The sequence below is a fragment of the Anguilla anguilla genome, chromosome 12 (assembly GCF_013347855.1).
Source record: "Anguilla anguilla isolate fAngAng1 chromosome 12, fAngAng1.pri, whole genome shotgun sequence".
NCBI lineage: Eukaryota > Metazoa > Chordata > Actinopteri > Anguilliformes > Anguillidae > Anguilla > Anguilla anguilla.
Window position 1 is genome coordinate 7,582,322 of NC_049212.1, and position 18,124 is coordinate 7,600,445.

The following is an 18,124-nucleotide window of genomic DNA, read 5'->3' on the forward strand; positions in this document are numbered from 1 at the left end:
TGGCTGTTATGACCAAAAGAGACCACCTCTATTACTCTGTTATGATCACAAGAGACCACCTCTATGGCTGTTATGACCAAAAGAGACCACCTCTATGACTCTGTTATGATCACAAGAGACCACCTCTATGACTCTGATATGAGCACAAGAGACCACCTCTATGACTCTGTTATGATCACAAGAGACCACCTCTATGACTCTGATATGAGCACAAGAGACCACCTCTATGACTCTGTTATGATCACAAGAGACCACCTCTATGACTCTTATGATCACAAGAGACCACCTCTATGGCTGTTATGACCAAAAGAGACCACCTCTATGACTCTGTTATGATCACAAGAGACCACCTCTATGACTCTGATATGAGCACAAGAGACCACCTCTATGACTCTGTTATGATCACAAGAGACCACCTCTATGACTCTTATGATCACAAGAGACCACCTCTATGACTGTTATGAGCACAAGAGACCACCTCTATGACTCTGTTATGATCACAAGAGACCACCTCTATGACTCTTATGATCACAAGAGACCACCTCTATGGCTGTTATGACCAAAAGAGACCACCTCTATGACTCTGTTATGATCACAAGAGACCACCTCTATGACTCTGATATGAGCACAAGAGACCACCTCTATGACTCTGTTATGATCACAAGAGACCACCTCTATGACTCTTATGATCACAAGAGACCACCTCTATGACTGTTATGAGCACAAGAGACCACCTCTATGACTCTGTTATGATCACAAGAGACCACCTCTATGACTGTTATGATCACAAGAGACCACCTCTATGACTCTGTTATGAGCACAAGAGACCACCTCTATGACTCTGTGCTCATCAGAGAGAAACATACAGCACACTTAACACAGGAGCTAAGTCAGGGAGACTGAACACAAAATATTTGTAAAAAATGATTGTTTGCAAAAAATAGAAAAGAAAAAAAATAAAGATTACTTTTCTGATCTCTGATTAATATTTTTTTTAAACCTGAATTAAAAAATTTTGTGTATATAACAGAAAAACACCAATTTGAAGTTTTTGTCCCAATACTTTTGGAGGACACTGTATGTCCAGCTGCTTCTGAGCATGTGAACATTTGAATACTTAGATCGTTTCATCGTTGATATTGGATTAATATGTGATGTCTTCACCTCATCTTACTTTGGCACCATTTTTCAGGATGTGAAATGTTGTTTTAAACTCGATGTGCACTACCGTATTTATGTATTTGTTTTTTTTAACAGGAGCTGGTGCAAAGCCTCCTAAACCAGGTGAGGCTGGGTTTTCTCTTTCCCCGCGTGCTCAGGCGACTCGTGTGTGAGACGACCGTGCCGCTCTCGTTGTTTCTGGACTGTTCCAGAGTCAGACAGTGCGCGGCTGCCAGGCCCCCTCACATAATGTATGTGTTCTTCCATCTCGGATTTAGCTGTTGGCAGAGACGGGAACTGATTCCAGGAAAGGCCTTGGAGCTTTTTGTTTATGCGCCAGTCTTCACTGCGCACCTGCTGTGTCTGTCCTGGGTTTGCAACAGACCTGGGTCACGTACGCATTTGTTTTGGATTCAAATACTTTTCTACGCTTTACTGATCTTGTCTGGTGTATTGGAAGCAATTATAAAAGTGCAAACCCCGCCTTCTGGTCATATTGGCAGGCTCAATTACACCAGGCAAGATCAACAGAGCACAGAAAAGTATTTGAATCCAAAACAAATACGTATTTGACCCAGGTCTGGTATACATGGATCAGGTCCTTTGTTTTACTGTGCATTTTATGAATCGATTTTTTTTTAACTGTAACGTCACCAAATCATTTCAGTTAGGCTTTTTTTGTGCACAAATCCCTGACACAAGAGCTTTCCCACGTGCTTTAAGGTCCTTCGGTAATATCCTCATTTCTGTCAATGTAACTGAACTTGGTGAGATATCCATTTTGTCCTCCACGAACAGTAAAAACTGATTTCTTTAAAAATGGCAAACCACTGCTGCATTCACAGAGCACTGTTAAGATTTACACAGCGTAGGTGGCGGTATTACTACACTCGGGGCAGTGGCAGGTCAGAGATGTAATATGCATTACAGTTTCCTACCTTACCTCTTGTACCCATTGTGGAATAATTCACAAAATGTCCGCCACTGCTATTCTCAATGAATCCATTCTTCTTATCATTCTCATCTAAATGTGCAAAACATATCAATCTTCAGCATCTGTATCAGATTTTTTTGGTGAGCTGTTTAGCATTGTATTTGAGGGCGTCAGAGATGTGTGACAAATGCTCCATTAGCAGTTAGAATGTCCCTTCAATTTCTCACATGCTTGTTTAGAAAAGTGCAGACATTTGGAACGTTTGGATTGTTAGCGTTCTCTGTTTGGATATTTGAGCTGATGAGAACCTCTAACGAGACATAACAGATGTCACGCCGCCTCTCGAGTTCCACTTTTGTTTTTTGCTTCTGGTGCATTTGTGTATGAGAATCAGTTCTACAGTTAGTTAGTCTTAGTTTGTATGTGCATTATGCTCGGTGTACCAGGCGAATACTGTCGTACACATTTTGTCCGTGTGGTTGGAGTTTCCGTGTTCCTTTTTGTGAACACTCCACTGAAATCTGAAACAGCGCAAGTGCAGAGGCTTGCATTTCTGCACCCATAATCTCCTCACCTGGCTCATTACTTACAATGATTGGTCACTTCGACTGCGGACCACCGATTATTACAATCAGAGTTCCTGCACTGACGCACTGAGCATGAGCACTGAAACACGAGTTTCCAGGTCATTTGTTCATGTCTCATGTTACGGGCATTTTTAGCAGACGCTCTCATCCAGAGCGACTTGCACAACTTTTTATACAGCATTTTACATTGTAATGTATTATACAGCTGGATATATACTGAAGCAATGCAGGTTAAGTACCTTGCTCAGGGGTAGAACACCAGTGGGAATCGAACCTGTGACCTTTAGGTTACAAGACCAGCTCCTTACCCATTATACTACGCTGCCGCCGATCTCTAATTGCAGTGAGAGTAGTGTGCACACAGAATGGCGTGTGTAGTGTGAGCACTGTTTGTGTGAAGGCACCGAGATTTGGGGGCGTTTCGCGGTCAAATGAGGAAAGTGAGATTTCAGGTCACGCAGCAGTATTATCGGGCCTTCGCATCGAGGCTGGTTTGCTCCATCTGCTCCGCAAAACCAAATATCCTGGTTGGGTCCCACCTCAGCATGAGAACGAGAAGGAGACCTGGGCACTTCTCTCTCTTATCTCCGCGGCGATGGCAAAGCGTAAACCGGCTTCGAGAGTGGCAGAAACACGGAGGCACGGCCCCTGATTATTATTATTATCATAACCTCGGCCGTACAATAAGGGGAAACCTGCCATCTGATACGTGCCGCTGGTCTCACACGGATTCCGTAGAATAAATGTTTATCTCTCCCTCCTTGGCGCGCAGCGCTGGTGCATTATGGGCCACTTTGCCGTTATTTAATTTCCTACGGCGGTGCTGATTGTATCGGGGCCCTGTTATGTGTCCCCGGCGATAAGGACAGAAGTGAACGCTGCTAATTCAGATAAGGCTTTGGCTGCTTGAAATCATTTCTTCCAAGAAACCCCTGAAAGCCAAATAAAGTGCACAGTACATTCTGGCTCGGTCCCCATTCGGCTGATAACGCTGTGAACAGAGCTCTCTCTCTCTCTTCCTCCCCTGGCAAGACTAAAGATGTATTTTTACAAGTGGCTACTCCATAAGGTTATGGTAAATATGACAGTCGGATAGGAGACATGTTTATGCCTATTTCCCAGCGTCCGGTTATTTATTGCCTTTTAGGGAGTAGCTTAGCATCCAAGGTATTCGGAGGATTAATTACATTTCCAAACCCTGCCGTTAAATGGTTTGGATACAGTGGCTGGGCAAGAGTTCCGCACTGAACTTGGCCTTTGACCCTGTGATGTCACATGAAGCCGGAGCGTGTGCTGCCATTTTCATTTTCTCATTACATTACATTACATTCATTTGGCAGACGCTTTTATCCAAAGCGACGTACAAGAAGTGCATTTTCATGATCGTAGACAACTGCTGAACACGGGTTCAGTAAGGTACAATTACTTATTTTGTACAGCTATTTCTAGCCGAGAACAATGAACACTATCCTGGTCTAACATCTGCAAAGCCAAACTAGGCAGAAGAATAAGCTACAGTATTAGGACAAATACAATTTACCAAGAAGTGCAGGGATGGGGCAACATGTAACAAGTGACAGGAAAAAGGTTTTTTTTATTTTTTTATATATATACAGCGTGGTGGTGGTTATTCTAGGTATAGTCTGAAGAGATGAGTCTTCAGGCCACGGCGGAAGATGGATAGTGAGGGGGAGGTTCGGAGAGGGACGGGGAGTTCGTTCCACCACTGGGGAGCTAGGGTGGAGAAGCTCTGTGATCCCTTTGGGCAGGTGGGAGGGGTTACAAGACGCCCTGCTGCCGCAGAGCGGAGTGGTCGAGCAGGCACATAGAATTGAGTCATGTCCTGCAAGTAGATGGGGGCTGTCCTGTTGGCGGCAGTGTAGGCAAGGGTCAGGGCTTTGAATCACTGCGCTGCAGTGTGGCGGTGTCCTGCGTTCACAACAGGATTACGCCGTAGCAGAAACGTTGGCGGGACAGCGGGGTTGTCGGTCTGCGCGAGACTGCGTGCAGTTTCTGCTTTTCATTAAAAATGGATTCCTAATCTCTAGAACGGTGGGCGCGGTGCCCGAAAGGTCTCCCTGCTGAATCGGGCCCTTTGTGTCCGCGGTGCTGCCATCACTCCCCGGTGTGACCGCAGTTAACCAGACCGCGATATTGCTCCGGTCCCTGCTTTACGTCAATAACTGAAATGGGTTCAGATGAAGCCAGCCAGCACCCCAGCTCCCACAGTGCTGAAAGCCATGTGCATATCATTTAGGCATATTCCCATGCCAATTTCATAAATGCTAACTTAAGGAACAGTTGCCAGTATGCCAATTACAAAGAGGGATTCCATACACCAGTCAGTGTGTTCAGACATTCACCAGCAATGCAGACACACTCATGAGAGGAAGGAACATTGAACAACACTAGCGCTAATTTGCTGGGTGTTTACTTTTTAAAGCTTCACAATTTCACAAGTCACAAGTTTTCTAAAACGAAATCACTGGTCCTTGAAAAGTGAGGTCAGTAGAAAAGGGTGTTCTTAACTGATACCTTTCTTTTTAGCACAATCCCAGAATTCCATGTGTGTTGTAAAAATATATGCAGAATTTTATGGAGATGAAAAAATGTTGAGAATTTTGTTGAAAATATTGAATGCGTTGAAAAGTCTGAACAGTTTTATTGGGTTAGTTTAGTACTTGTGCTTATCACACTGGTACTCTTAAGTGTATCTATCTGTCAACCTTGTCTTTGGTAAGTACTTAACTTTATATCACTGATGAAAGCACGTATTTAATCTATGTTGTATTGAATGAGACTGTCTGCTAAATGCAATGTAATATTATAAAAGTGTTGTTCAGTATAAAAGCACAGACAAGTACATAATCTGAGGAATATTAAAGATGTAGAAAGATTATTTCAGTTTGTCAGTTTGCAATTCAGGTAGTAAAATAATATTTTTGTGTTACTTCAGAACAGCGACTGAACATTGCATCTAGATTTTCACCCTATTAAAGGGCCTTTATTATAGAAGCCAAGTCTATAGTCCTCCTCTTCCTCTATTTGTTGGAGGTCACGAGTGTTGAAGCGACAGGTAAAGTATAAAGTGGAAATCAGAAAGGTGTGGTGGGGGTGATGATGAAGAGGAGGCAAGGTGACGGTGATGAAGAGGGGGGGAAGGCAGACCCGCTCAGCGGTGGTGCTCATTTCTCATCTGACTTGTCGGGGAAAGCGTTGCGCAGTGGAGCTCCTTCAGCATGTGCGGAGCAGCTGGGCTGGGTTACTGCATCGCCAGGTTTGCATACCAACGATGCTGGCCCCGCTATTCAGGGATCTCAGTGCATGATTTGCATTTCGGCTTTGTTCGAGACGTAATAAATAATGGGAATAAATGAGCTGGTATTTGTGGTGATTCTGAGGGCCAGGGTAAAGCACGCTCAAAGTTTCAAAAGCTCTGGATGTGACCCTGCCTTTCCTCTGTGTCAACGTGAGCACAGCTTCAGAACAAAACTGAGAGAGCACCGAGAGGGCACAGGCCAGAACACAGCTCAGAGACAGCACAGGCCAGAGAGAACACAGCTCAAAAACAGCACAGGCCAGAGAAAACACAGCTCAGAGAGAGCACAGGCCTGAGAGAACACAGCTCAGAGACAGCACAGGCCAGAGAGAACACAGCTCAGAGAGACAGCACAGACCTGAGAGAACACAGCTCAGAGAGACAGCACAGACCTGAGAGAACACAGCTCAGAGACAGCACAGGCCAGTGAGAACACAGCTCAGAGACAGCACAGGCCTGAGATAGCACAGCTTAAAAGGAGCACAGGCCAGAAAGAACACAGCTCGAAGACCGCACAGACCAGAGAGAACACAGCAGAGTGACAGTAGAGTTGGGCGTAGGGGCAGAGGGGTTTGGGGGAGTTGGGTTTACTGGAGGAGTTGTGCATAGGCAGAAGGGAAGAGTTTAGGCCTCTGGCTCAGACAGATAACTTACCATGAATTAAAAATTAAAAAACAATTAAGAAAGAAAGCTAATTTGTCTGTGCTGCTGATAACCTCCAAGCTCCACTACTTCAGAAAGCACAGAGCATATATGGCAGTCTGGAGAATATATCCACAGCATGAAGCATTTCTTCACAGCAAGAATGATCCTGAATGAGGGTGGAAAAGTAGAGGATGTATGAGCCAAAAAACTCAGCTCTAATATATTTCACTTCTGGCAGGAATAGTGGCAGGGAGAAATAGACACTAACCAAAGTGGAAACATTAGGGAGCACAGTGCCAGGAAGCTGTGTAAAGTTGGGGTGCACAAAGGGAAGATGTTGTGTAAATGTGGGGTGCACAGAGGGAGGATGTTATGTAAAGTTGGGGTGCACAGTGCCAGGATGTTGTGTAAAGTTGGGGTGCACAGTGCCAGGATGTTGTGTAAAGTTGGGGTGCAGAGAGCCAGGATGCTGTGTAAAGTTGGGGTGCAGAGAGCTAGGTTCCTGTGTAAAGTTGGGGTGCACAGAACCAGGATGCTGTGTAAAGTTTGAGGTTAGAGAGCTAGGTTGTTGTGTAAAGTTGGGGTGCAGAAAACTAGTTTGTTGTGTAAGGTTGAGGTGCACAGAGCTAAGTTGCTGTGTAATGTTGGGGTGCACAGTGCCAGGATGTTGTGTAAAGTTGGGGTGCACAGTGCCAGGATGTTGTGTAAAGTTGGGGTGCAGAGAGCCAGGATGCTGTGTAAAGTTGGGGTGCAGAGAGCTAGGTTCCTGTGTAAAGTTGGGGTGCACAGAACCAGGATGCTGTGTAAAGTTTGAGGTTAGAGAGCTAGGTTGTTGTGTAAAGTTGGGGTGCAGAAAACTAGTTTGTTGTGTAAGGTTGAGGTGCACAGAGCTAAGTTGCTGTGTAATGTTGGGGTGCACAGAACCAGGATGCTGTATAAAGTTGGGGTGCAGAGAGCTAGGTTGCTGTGTAATGTTGGGGTGCACAGAACCAGGATGCTGTGTAAAGTTGGGGTGCAGAGAGCTAGGTTGCTGTGTAATGTTGGGGTGCACAGAACCATTATGCTGTATAAAGTTGGGGTGCAGAGAGCTAGGTTGCTGTGTAATGTTGGGGTGCACAGAACCAGGATGCTGTGTAAAGTTGGGGTGCATAGACCCAGGATGCTGTGTAAAGTTGGGGTGCAGAGAGCTAGGTTGCTGTGTAATGTTGGGGTGCACAGAACCAGGATGGTGTATAAAGTTGGGGTGCAGAGAGCTAGGTTGCTGTGTAATGTTGGGGTGCACAGAACCAGGATGCTGTGTAAAGTTGGGGTGCACAGACCCAGGATGCTGTGTAAAGTTGGGGTGCAGAGAGCTAGGTTGCTGTTTACTGTTGGGGTGCACAGACCCAGGATGCTGTGTAAAGTTGGGGTGCAGAGAGCTATGTTCCTGTGTAAAGTTGGGGTACACAGACCCAGGATGCTGTGTAAAGTTGGGGTGCACAGAACCAGGATGCTGTGTAAAGTTGGGGTGCACAGACCCAGGATGCTGTGTAAAGTTGGGGTGCAGAGAGCTATGTTCCTGTGTAAAGTTGGGGTACACAGACCCATGATGCTGTGTAAAGTTGGGGTGCACAGAACCAGGATGCTGTGTAAAGTTGGGGTGCACAGAACCAGGATGCTGCGTAAAGTTTGAGGTTAGAGAGCTAGGTTGTTGTGTAAAGTTGGGGTGCAGAAAACTAGTTTGTTGTGTAAGGTTGAGGTGCACAGAGGCAGGATTGTGTGTAAAGTTTGGGAGCACAGAGCCAGGATGCTGTGTAAAGTTGGGGTGCACAGACCCAGGATACTGTGTAAAGTTGGGGTGCAGAGAGCTAGGTTGCTGTGTAAAGTTGGGGAGCACAGAGCCAGGATGCTGTGTAAAGTTGGGGTGCACAGACCCAGGATACTGTGGAAAGTTGGGGTGCAGAGAGCTAGGTTGCTGTGTAAAGTTGGGGTGCAGAGAGCTAGGTTTCTGTGTAATGTTGGGGTGCACAGAACCAGGATGCTGTGTAAAGTTGGGGTGCAGAGAGCTAGGTTGCTGTGTAATGTTGGGGTGCACAGAACCAGGATGCTGTGTAAAGTTGGGGTGCAGAGAGCTAGGTTGCTGTGTAATGTTGGGGTGCACAGAACCAGGATGCTGTGTAAAGGCTCCGCAGTTTCTCAGTAAGAATGAAGAAGCCGTCAGCGAGTCGCCCGGAGCAGCTGCAGGGTCAGGGAGAGAGAGACGGCCTGCTTAATTATTCTCTCATGTTCCCAGGCTCACTGACATAATGTCTACATGACTGCTGGCTGGAGGAATGCGGAAATGACAAGGAAATGGGGAGGTCATATACAGTCATTCATCACGTTTATCTGGCTGATCCCAGATCAGAAAAAATATATCACAAAACATGTGCTGCATGTGGCTGTTCCCAGATCAGCATAATTATTGTGGTGTGCCTTTATTTTTGGCTGGACCAGCCCTACAAACGCGAATGTTTGTGACTGAGTGACTGAGTGAATGAGTGACTGAGTGAGTGATGAAGTTACACCATTGGTCGGCCAAGTTATGAAGTTACACCATTGGTCGGCTAGCTCTCCTTTAACACTGTGTGGCCTGTAGGATGTATAATATGTGTTAACTCTCCTTTAGCACTGTGTGGCCTGTAGGATGTATAATATGTGTTAACTCTCCTTTAGCACTGTGTGGCCTGTAGGATGTATAATATGTGTTAACTCTCCTTTAGCACTGTGTGGCCTGTAGGATGTATAATCTGTGTTAACTCTCCTTTAACACTGTGTGGCCTGTAGGATGTATAATCTGTGCTAGCTAGCTCTCCTTTAGCACTGTGTGGCCTGTAGGGTGTATAATCTGTGCTAGCTAGCTCTCCTTTAGCACTGTGTGGCCTGTAGGGTGTATAATCTGTGCTAGCTAGCTCTCCTTTAGCACTGTGTGGCCTGTAGGGTGTATAATCTGTGCTAGCTAGCTCTCCTTTAACACTGTGTGGCCTGTAGGATGTATAATCTGTGCTAGCTAGCTCTCCTTTAACACTGTGTGGCCTGTAGGATGTATAATCTGTGCTAGCTAGCTCTCCTTTAACACTGTGTGGCCTGTAGGATGTACTATAATCTGTGCCAGCTAGCTCTCCTTTAGCACTGTGTGGCCTGTAGGATGTACTATAATCTGTGCCAGCTAGCTCTCCTTTAGCACTGTGTGGCCTGTAGGATGTACTATAATCTGTGCCAGCTAGCTCTCCTTTAGCATTGTGTGGCCTGTAGGATGTATAATCTGTGCTAGCTAGCTCTCCTTTAACACTGTGTGGCCGGTAGGATGTATAATCTGTGCTAGCTAGCTCTCCTTTAACACTGTGTGGCCTGTAGGATGTATAATCTGTGCTAGCTAGCTCTCCTTTAACGCTGTGTGGCCTGTAGGATGTATAATCTGTGTGGGAGCGTATCTATGTTCCCAGTGTCCTAAATTCTACTGCACCTGACGAAACATTGTGAACAATTTTTCATAATTTCTTGGAAAATATTATTATTATTGAGAACTTCTGAGCATAGCTAAGCCATTTGTTTGCTCGTAGACCTAGCTGACATCGTTTTCTGGAGTAAGACAGAAAATCATTGATTTACTGTCTCTGTCTCTGTCTACTGAACACAGATAAGATTTCATGTAGAGCTGGGGAACATAGGACCCTGGGAACATAGGACCCTTTTTCATGTTCCCATTATGTGCCATATAAATCTGGGGAACACAGGACCCTAGGAACATAGGAATGACCCGATCTGTGCTAGCTAGTTCTCCTTTAGCACTGTGTGGCCTGAAGGGTGTATGATCTGGGCTAGCCTTCATTTAGCTCTACATTGCCTATAGGGAATAAGCTCACTGGCTAGCGGATGAATGCAATAGAGCAATCAAAGCACTTTTGCTGCACTGTATTTATACAGGTGGAACAGCAGTGAGTGTGTGGTATCAGCCCAAGAGTCATTCTGTTTTGTTGTTAACTGCTTAGGAAATATTCTCCCCTGCTCACTACCCTCCACTGGCTGCCTGTTATAGCTCGCATCAAATTTAAAACATTGGTCCTAGCATACCAGGCAGTCAAGGGATCAGCCCCAGCATACCTTCACAAGATATTCAAACCCTACATGCCAGCCAGATCCCTCCGTTCTGCTTCCTCAGGACGCCTGGCACCTCCCCCTCTTCGCACCTGCGCTTCCAGAACACGTCTCCTGTCTGTTCTGGCCCCACGATGGTGGAATGACCTCCCCATGGAGGTCAGAACAGCTGAGTCACTGACCCATTTCAAGTGATGGCTGAAGACTTACCTCTTCAGGCTGCACCTTTCCCCATCCCTCCCTACCCCCCTGTAATCTCTTAAATGACTGTAAGCTTAGGGTTGTAACTAGGTAGCTGTTTCGTAGGTGACTTAGTTAATGCACCTGTCTTAACTATTGCTTGTATTTTTCCATAGACTGCGTTGTTGCTGTTCTCGTTTGTGTTAGTGTTAATCAGTTTAACCTTCAGGGTCCAAGTTGAACTATGCGGTTGTTCCCTGCACTTGGAACGGTAGGCTACTTCTCTCTAGGGGTTTCGTCATACTTGTTCCTGGTTATGGTTATACACTTTTGTTGTACGTCGCTCTGGATAAGAGCGTCTGCCAAATGCCTGTAATGTAATGTAATAGTATTATAAACGTGCTAATAGAGCAATTAAACGAAACTAAAATTAACATAATTGAGTAATCACAGGGATGTTTGTGAGTGAACGAGCGAGCAAAGAAATGGCTGAGGGGACACAGGAGAACATCCTGGGATAAGACTCTTCCTCTCGGTGAAAGTGAAGTTATCCGGCTGTTTTTGCGTTTCCGTTCCTTTTCACCTCGGTCGGCGAGTTCAAAGGTTCACCGGAACGAGCGCCGTAATCGCGCGTCACTATAGCGACGACTGTGAAAATCGTCCTGGTGACCGCGGCGTAAACTAAAACCGCTTTAAACGACTGGCCTGAACCGGTCCTTCGGATCCCCCGGGCGTTCCGCCCAATCAGATTCCGCCGTCCTTCCGCGGGTCTGCTGGTCTTGGCCGCGTTGGAGCACGCCGGGGAATTCTCCGGGAATTCTCCGGGAATTCTCTGCCCTGCAATGAAAGACCCTCACTCGCTTGGCTCCCTCTGCCTGTAGCTTTTAACACCTCTGCCCTCATTACAGGGCTGGATTTAGGTAAACTGCGGGATGAATTTCAGACGAACGCTGACGACTGTGCTCACATCCGCTTGTTAAAGAAGAGGCTGAAGCTGGATATGAGTTTAAGTTAACACGTGAAGGCCCCACTGGGGGATTTATGACGGTATTGCAGTCTGTAAGTGTGTTTGTCCTGTAGCTGGCCTGACTAGCCCTCTCTGTTCTCGAGCGTAGTGAAGGGGAACACAGGATCACTGGCCACGCTCCCCTGCTATCGCGAGCCGTTTCTGCGACTCCTCACTGGCGTCCCTGCCTTTCTCACACTGCAGTTTCCCCTCCGGTTTAAACCACAGCGGTGTGTGTGTATTAGTGGGACAGGGAAGTCCAGCTGCATGGCTGAGCATGTCTGTGGGTGTGTGTGTGCGTGTGTGCGTGCACGTGTGCGAGTGCGGGTGTGCGTGCGCGCATGTGTGTGTGTCTGTGTGTGTGTGTCTGTGTGTGTGCGTGTGTGTGATCTAAAAGGCAAGTGCCTGTGTTATTTTGACAGGTGGAAATACATGAGACTGACTGCCTAATTTTCCAATGAACACTTAACTTTAATAGTAATGTTTTTCTTTGAAATAACAGTAATAACACAAATCCGAGGGGGTTACTGAGTAATATTTGGAAAATCTGCACTGCATTACTCAGTAATATAAGTGGACCCAAAACTTATTTTGCATAGTAGTGCTCTGTTCATGTTTTGTAAGGTCCTGCTGGTTTGTAGTGGTTGTAAACTGGTGTGAAAAGAAATCAAACTGGTTTGTTTCAAATGGATTTCAGGTGTGATGTTTGTGTGTTTTTAAAGGGGGTCGAAGCATGAAGTGCTGGAACCTTATTGGTTTTGTTCTGATTTTTGTTCTATTAAGGCTTATAGCTCCTAAACCGTAAGACCTAGAGCTACCAAACATGGTACTCCTTTCATTGCCCACTACACAGGTTACTAAACCTGCCCAGACTTTTGGCCTATAACACTTGATGCATTTGGCTTAGAATGGAATTTCTAGAGATTCCATGGGTGAAGCCACAACATTTTTATTTGCGCCTGAATAGATTTTCCGCCATTTTTAATGTTTATCAAAACCAACATCTCCTCCTAGACCATCTGCCAGTTAATGAATTTGGTGATTTAATTGATGATTGATTTTTTTAAACAATTGATCATTAACAAATTGAATCAAATATATGCTATGTGAGGAAATAGTTATTTGCAGTTCAGGCCCTCACGCAGATAGTTACTTGCAGCCAAGCAATGGAGACTGTTCTGTTGTGCTGCGTTATGGCTCTTCTGTACAACTCTTATAACTATTTCTGTGCCTTTGTTACAAGAGTAACTTACCTGTCATTTGAATTTGGAAGCATTAGTCTATTCCAGTACTGTGTACATGCGTGTGTGAGCAAGCATGTGTGAGTATGTGAGAGTATTACCATGGCGACCTCCTCAGGTTGACGTCCTTTTCTCTCTACTGTCTCTCTCTGTAAGGTTATGGGAACCTGGGGGCAGGTGCGGCAGGTGGGGGCTTGGGAGCAGGAGGCAGCCCTTTGGGTGAGGTGCAATCACTGTTGGCATGCTGAGAGATGAAAGGGTTACAGGTGACTCTCCCCTGTCACTCACCTGACCCCGCCCTGCTGTCCTCCGCAGGTGGGTACTGGTATGGGGGGCATGGAGGGCTGGCCGGAGTCTATCCTGGAGCGCAAGCAGGACTGAAACCTCAAAAGACAGGTGTGTGTGTGTGTGTGTGTGTGCGCGTGCATGCGTGTGTGTGAGTGTGAGTGTGAGTGTGTGTGTGTGCGTGCAAGCGTGTGTGTCTGTGTTTGTGTGCGTGTGTGTGTGTGTGCCTGTGTGTGTGTATGTGTGTGTGTGTGTGTGTGTGTGTGTGCACGTGTGTGTGTGTGTGTGTGTGTATGCATGTGTACGTGTGTGTGTGTGTGCAGGTCAGTGTTGACGGTTATTCTGTCTCTCTCCCAGGTGTTGGAGGAGGAGGAGGACTTCCTGGTGGCACAGGTACAGGTCACTTATCGATCTACTTCCTGTTTCAACAGGAAAACTGAAAAAATACAATATGGCCACTCTATTATTATTCATTAAACTGCAATACAGTTTTGAGGTGTGTAGTGGAGTGTAGTGAGTGTCGGGGTCATGCAGGATGTGATTGGCTGTGCTGGGTTTGTAAGGGCTGTGATAGGCTGTGATGTTTCAGGGGCCTGGGGTAGGAACAGGAACAGGTGGTACTGGACCAGCAGTGCCAGCTGGGGGTACGATAATTGTAAAAACAATTATCTAATTAATAACCCACAAATATAATATTAAAGAGACAATTGTAGTAATAATGAGACAGCCTATTGAGACACAAGTACTAATAAAGCATAGAAAAATAGGCTATGTCTCTATTTCCTGTCACGTTGAAATGCAACAAATGGCTTTTTAAAAAATGTTCTCCATGCCTGTTTTAGCACCTGTCATACCTCAGACTGGCCTGCCAGGGGGCGCTGGTGGAAAGGCTGCAAAAGCTGCAAAGCCTGGAAAGGCTGCAAAATTACCAGGTGAGTGTTTGCGTGTGTGTGTGTGCGTGTGTGTGTATGTGCGTGCACTTGTGTGTGTGCGTGTGTGTGTGTACATGTGCATGTGCACGTGTCTGCGTGTGTGTGTGCGCGTGGGCATGCACGTGCAGGTGTGTGAGTGTGTGTGTGCATGCGTGAGCATGTGCACGTGGGCATGTGTGTGTGTGTGTGTGTGTATGTATGTGTGTATGTGTGTGCGTATGTGTGTGTGTATCTGTGCCTGTGCTGCAGGCAGTAATGAGGTGTGTTGTGTTTGGGTGTGCTGCAGGCAGTAATGAGGTGTGTTGTGCTTGGGTATGCCGCAGGTGTGGGAATACCAGGGCTGTACCAAGGCGGGCTCGTTCCTGGACAGGGTAGGTTTGTGCTCCAGAATAAAAGGCTGTCTACCATTGGTCACAGCAGCTCTGCTGCTTGTTATTACAGCCTGCCGTTCAATGCCTTTTCTGTGGTTTTGGGTCTGGTTGTTCTGTTGCGACTGCAGCGTTTCCACGGTGACTGAAGCATTTCCGTGGCTTTTTCAGGATATGGTCAGCGAGGGGTTCTCCCTGGGGTTGCCACTGGAGCGGGACTCAAGCCAAAATCTAGTAAGAGTTCCCCGGAGTGACGCTACTGCTCTTCATTAACACACATGCATCCACAACCAATCAGAATCTTGCAAACATAAACAGAGGTATGGCTTATCTGTCATTGGAAAGCTATCAGATTGTATGAAATACAAAGTTCTTTCAAATATTCATACTTTTTGTTGTACTATGCATCCAGTGTATATTTTGCATGACCAGAACTCTGTGTGTCTGGTTTCCATCTGCAACGGTGTGTTATTTTAGAGGACATCTGATTTATTTACGTGTGTGAGAGTTCACGTGTGAGTGAATGTGTGTCCTTCCTGTTTTCATGCAGTCGGAAGCGGAGGTCAGCTTGGTCTTGGTGGCCATGGTCAGTACTTTACCTCTCTATTAAACACACCTATACAGTACCTCTTTAGTAAACACCTTTTATAATGTACCTCTCTTTTAAACAGTCCTGTAGAGTATCTCTCTAGCTTCTATAAGGTACCTCTCTAGTAAACAGCTTATTTAGGATACTTATCAATCACAGCTTGCTCATATTACAGCAGGCTAATCGGGCTGGTCTCTGGACAGGCTGGTTGGGTTCAGAGTGTAATTGCCATATTGGTGTTTCTATAAATCGGTTTATCAGTTTTGTATGTCTGCAGGTGGACGTGGGTATGGGGGACCTCTACAGCCTGGAGTATTTTACGGATATCCCCTCAAATCACCTAAAGCCCAAGGTACAGCCACCTTAGCACCTGTGCACCTTATTGGCACACTACACCCAATGAGTGAACTTTGACCTGTGAGTGCACTTTGCCTTGTGAGTGCACTTTGCCTTGTGAATGAACTTTGCCCTGTGAGTGAACTTTGCCCTGTGAGTGAACTTTGACCTGTGAGTGCACTTTGCCGTGTGATTGCACTTTGTCCTGAGAGTGCACTTTGACCTGTGAGTGAACTTCATCCTGTTAGTGCACTATGACCTGTGAGTGAACTTTGCCCTGTGAGTGAACTTTGCCCTGTGAGTGCACTTTGCCGTGTGAGTGCACTTTGCCCTGTGAGTGCACTTTGACCTGTGAGTGCACTTTGCCTTGTGAGTGCGTTTTGCCCAGTGTGTTGAACACTTGGACACTGTTCATCCAATAACCTATAGTCTGATTCTGCATATAGTCTGTTCTAATTCGGAAAACTCAAATTATTTGAGCATACAGACACATTTTTTCACATACGCAATTTATTTACAAATCATTTTTTTAAAGAATTATACAGATTACAGATCCCCCGTTCTGATTTTCTCTATTATTGCGTATTTGTCACACTGAATGGTTTCAGATCTTCAGACAAAATGTAATATTAGACAAAGGGAACCTGAGTAAACAGAAAACACATTTTTTAAAATGATTATTTCATTTATTTAATGAAAAAAGAGTTATAAAACACCCATATCACCCGTGTGAAAAAAAAGTAATTTTTGCTTAAACTTAATAACTGGTTGTGCCACCTTTAGCAGCAAGAACTAAAACACTTCCTATAATTTGATATCAGTCCTCCAAATCACCGTGGATGATTAGCCCACTCTTCTTTGCAGAACTGCTTTAAATTCAGACAAATTGGTAGGTTCTTGAGCATGAATTGCTCATTTCAGGTCCCGGAACACTCCAAAAGTTAATTTTGTTTATTTGCAGTCATTCAGATGTGGTCTTGCGTTTGTGTTTTGGATCATTGTCCTGTTGCATAGTTACACTTCAGCTTCAGTTCACAGACATTCTCCTTAAGAATTTTCTGACACAGAGCAAAATTCATGGTTGCTTTAATAATGGCAAGTCCTCCGGGTCCCAAGGCAAAGCATCCCCACACCATCACACTACCACCACCATGGTTGGCTGTTGGTATGATGTTCTTTCTGCGAAATGCTGTATTTGCTTTACGCCAGACATAATGTCATCCAAAAAGTTCCACTTTTGACTCATCTGTCTATAGAACATTATCCCAGAAGGCTTGGGGATCATCCAGGTGCTTCAAATGTGAGACGAGCATTGATGTTTTTCTTGGTTAGCAGTGGTTTCCGCCTTGCTTCTCTCCCAGGAATCCCATCCCAGTCTCTTTCTTGTCATGGAGTCATGAACACTGACTTTAGCTGAGGCTAGAGAGGCCTGCTGTTCTTTGGATGTTCTTCTGGGATCTTTTGTGTCTTCCTGGATGAACTGTTGGTACACCCTTGGAGAAATTTTGGCAGGATGGCCGCTCCTGGGAAGATTCACCACTGTTCCAAGTGCTCTCCATTTTGAGATAATGGCTCTCACTGTGGTTTGTTAGAGTCCCAAAGCCTTAGAAGTGGCTTTGTAACCCTTTCTGGACTGAACAACTTTTTTTCTCATCTCTTCTGGAATTTCCTTTGATTGTGGCATGTTGTTCTTGTAGAAACTTGGTGGTGACTACTTCATTCTGATGGTTCAAGGTTCAATATGAGTGAGGTTTAGGATCAACTGGGCTAGGTGCAATCAAGCCTGTCTGTGTTCAATCAGCTGAATCTAATTATCAGATAAATTAGATTAATTGGTTGAGTGAATACATAAGCAGGGCATTGCTTTTTTCTCATAGGTCATATGTGAATTTGACAACTTTTTTTCATTAAATAAATGAAATAATAATTTTGAAAATGTGTTTTGCGTTTACTCAGGTTCCCTTTGTCTAATACTACTAAAGATCTGAAACCATTCCGTGGGACAAATATACAGTAATAGATGACATCTGGAAGGGGGAAAATACTTTTTCACGGCACTGTATATATTTTTTACAAGCAACTTTTATCTTTTGTAACACAACTGTTATCTTAGACTCTCACATTTTAAACGATACATGCTTTTGTGCTGAATCTGCCTGGACGAGTCTAAAGACAGCCTTGTATGTTCAGCTGCTCCACGGTTGGAGTTGTTTTGCTGTCCTACGTGGAGGTGCTGGACGCATGGGGAGGGGCGGTGTCCTCCAGCTGTGGACTGACGCTGGGGAAATTCTGCTGAAGGTCCGGGACTCATCCTTTCTCAGGGGCTTGTCTGCCAATGGACTGCTGGGTCACTGGAACCCGTTCCTGGACCTCAGTCTCTCCATCAGTCTTCCAGCGGTGTTTGAGTGAAATGATCAAATAGGCC

General features: G+C 45.4%; 1 protein-coding gene across 24 annotated transcripts in view; it reads left to right on the forward strand.

The window, feature by feature from the left end:
* Window positions 1-18,124, forward strand: part of elna (elastin a) — a 76,113-nt gene that overhangs the window by 20,375 nt on the left and 37,614 nt on the right. For all 24 annotated transcript variants that reach the window (XM_035385303.1, XM_035385305.1, XM_035385304.1 and 21 more), the window contains exons 5-13: window positions 1,258-1,284; window positions 13,346-13,408; window positions 13,505-13,585; window positions 13,832-13,867; window positions 14,317-14,406; window positions 14,730-14,777; window positions 14,946-15,008; window positions 15,325-15,360; window positions 15,641-15,715. In XM_035385303.1, the coding sequence (XP_035241194.1) occupies window positions 1,258-1,284; window positions 13,346-13,408; window positions 13,505-13,585; window positions 13,832-13,867; window positions 14,317-14,406; window positions 14,730-14,777; window positions 14,946-15,008; window positions 15,325-15,360; window positions 15,641-15,715 (519 nt within the window). The remainder of the gene's footprint in view (window positions 1-1,257; window positions 1,285-13,345; window positions 13,409-13,504; window positions 13,586-13,831; window positions 13,868-14,316; window positions 14,407-14,729; window positions 14,778-14,945; window positions 15,009-15,324; window positions 15,361-15,640; window positions 15,716-18,124) is intronic.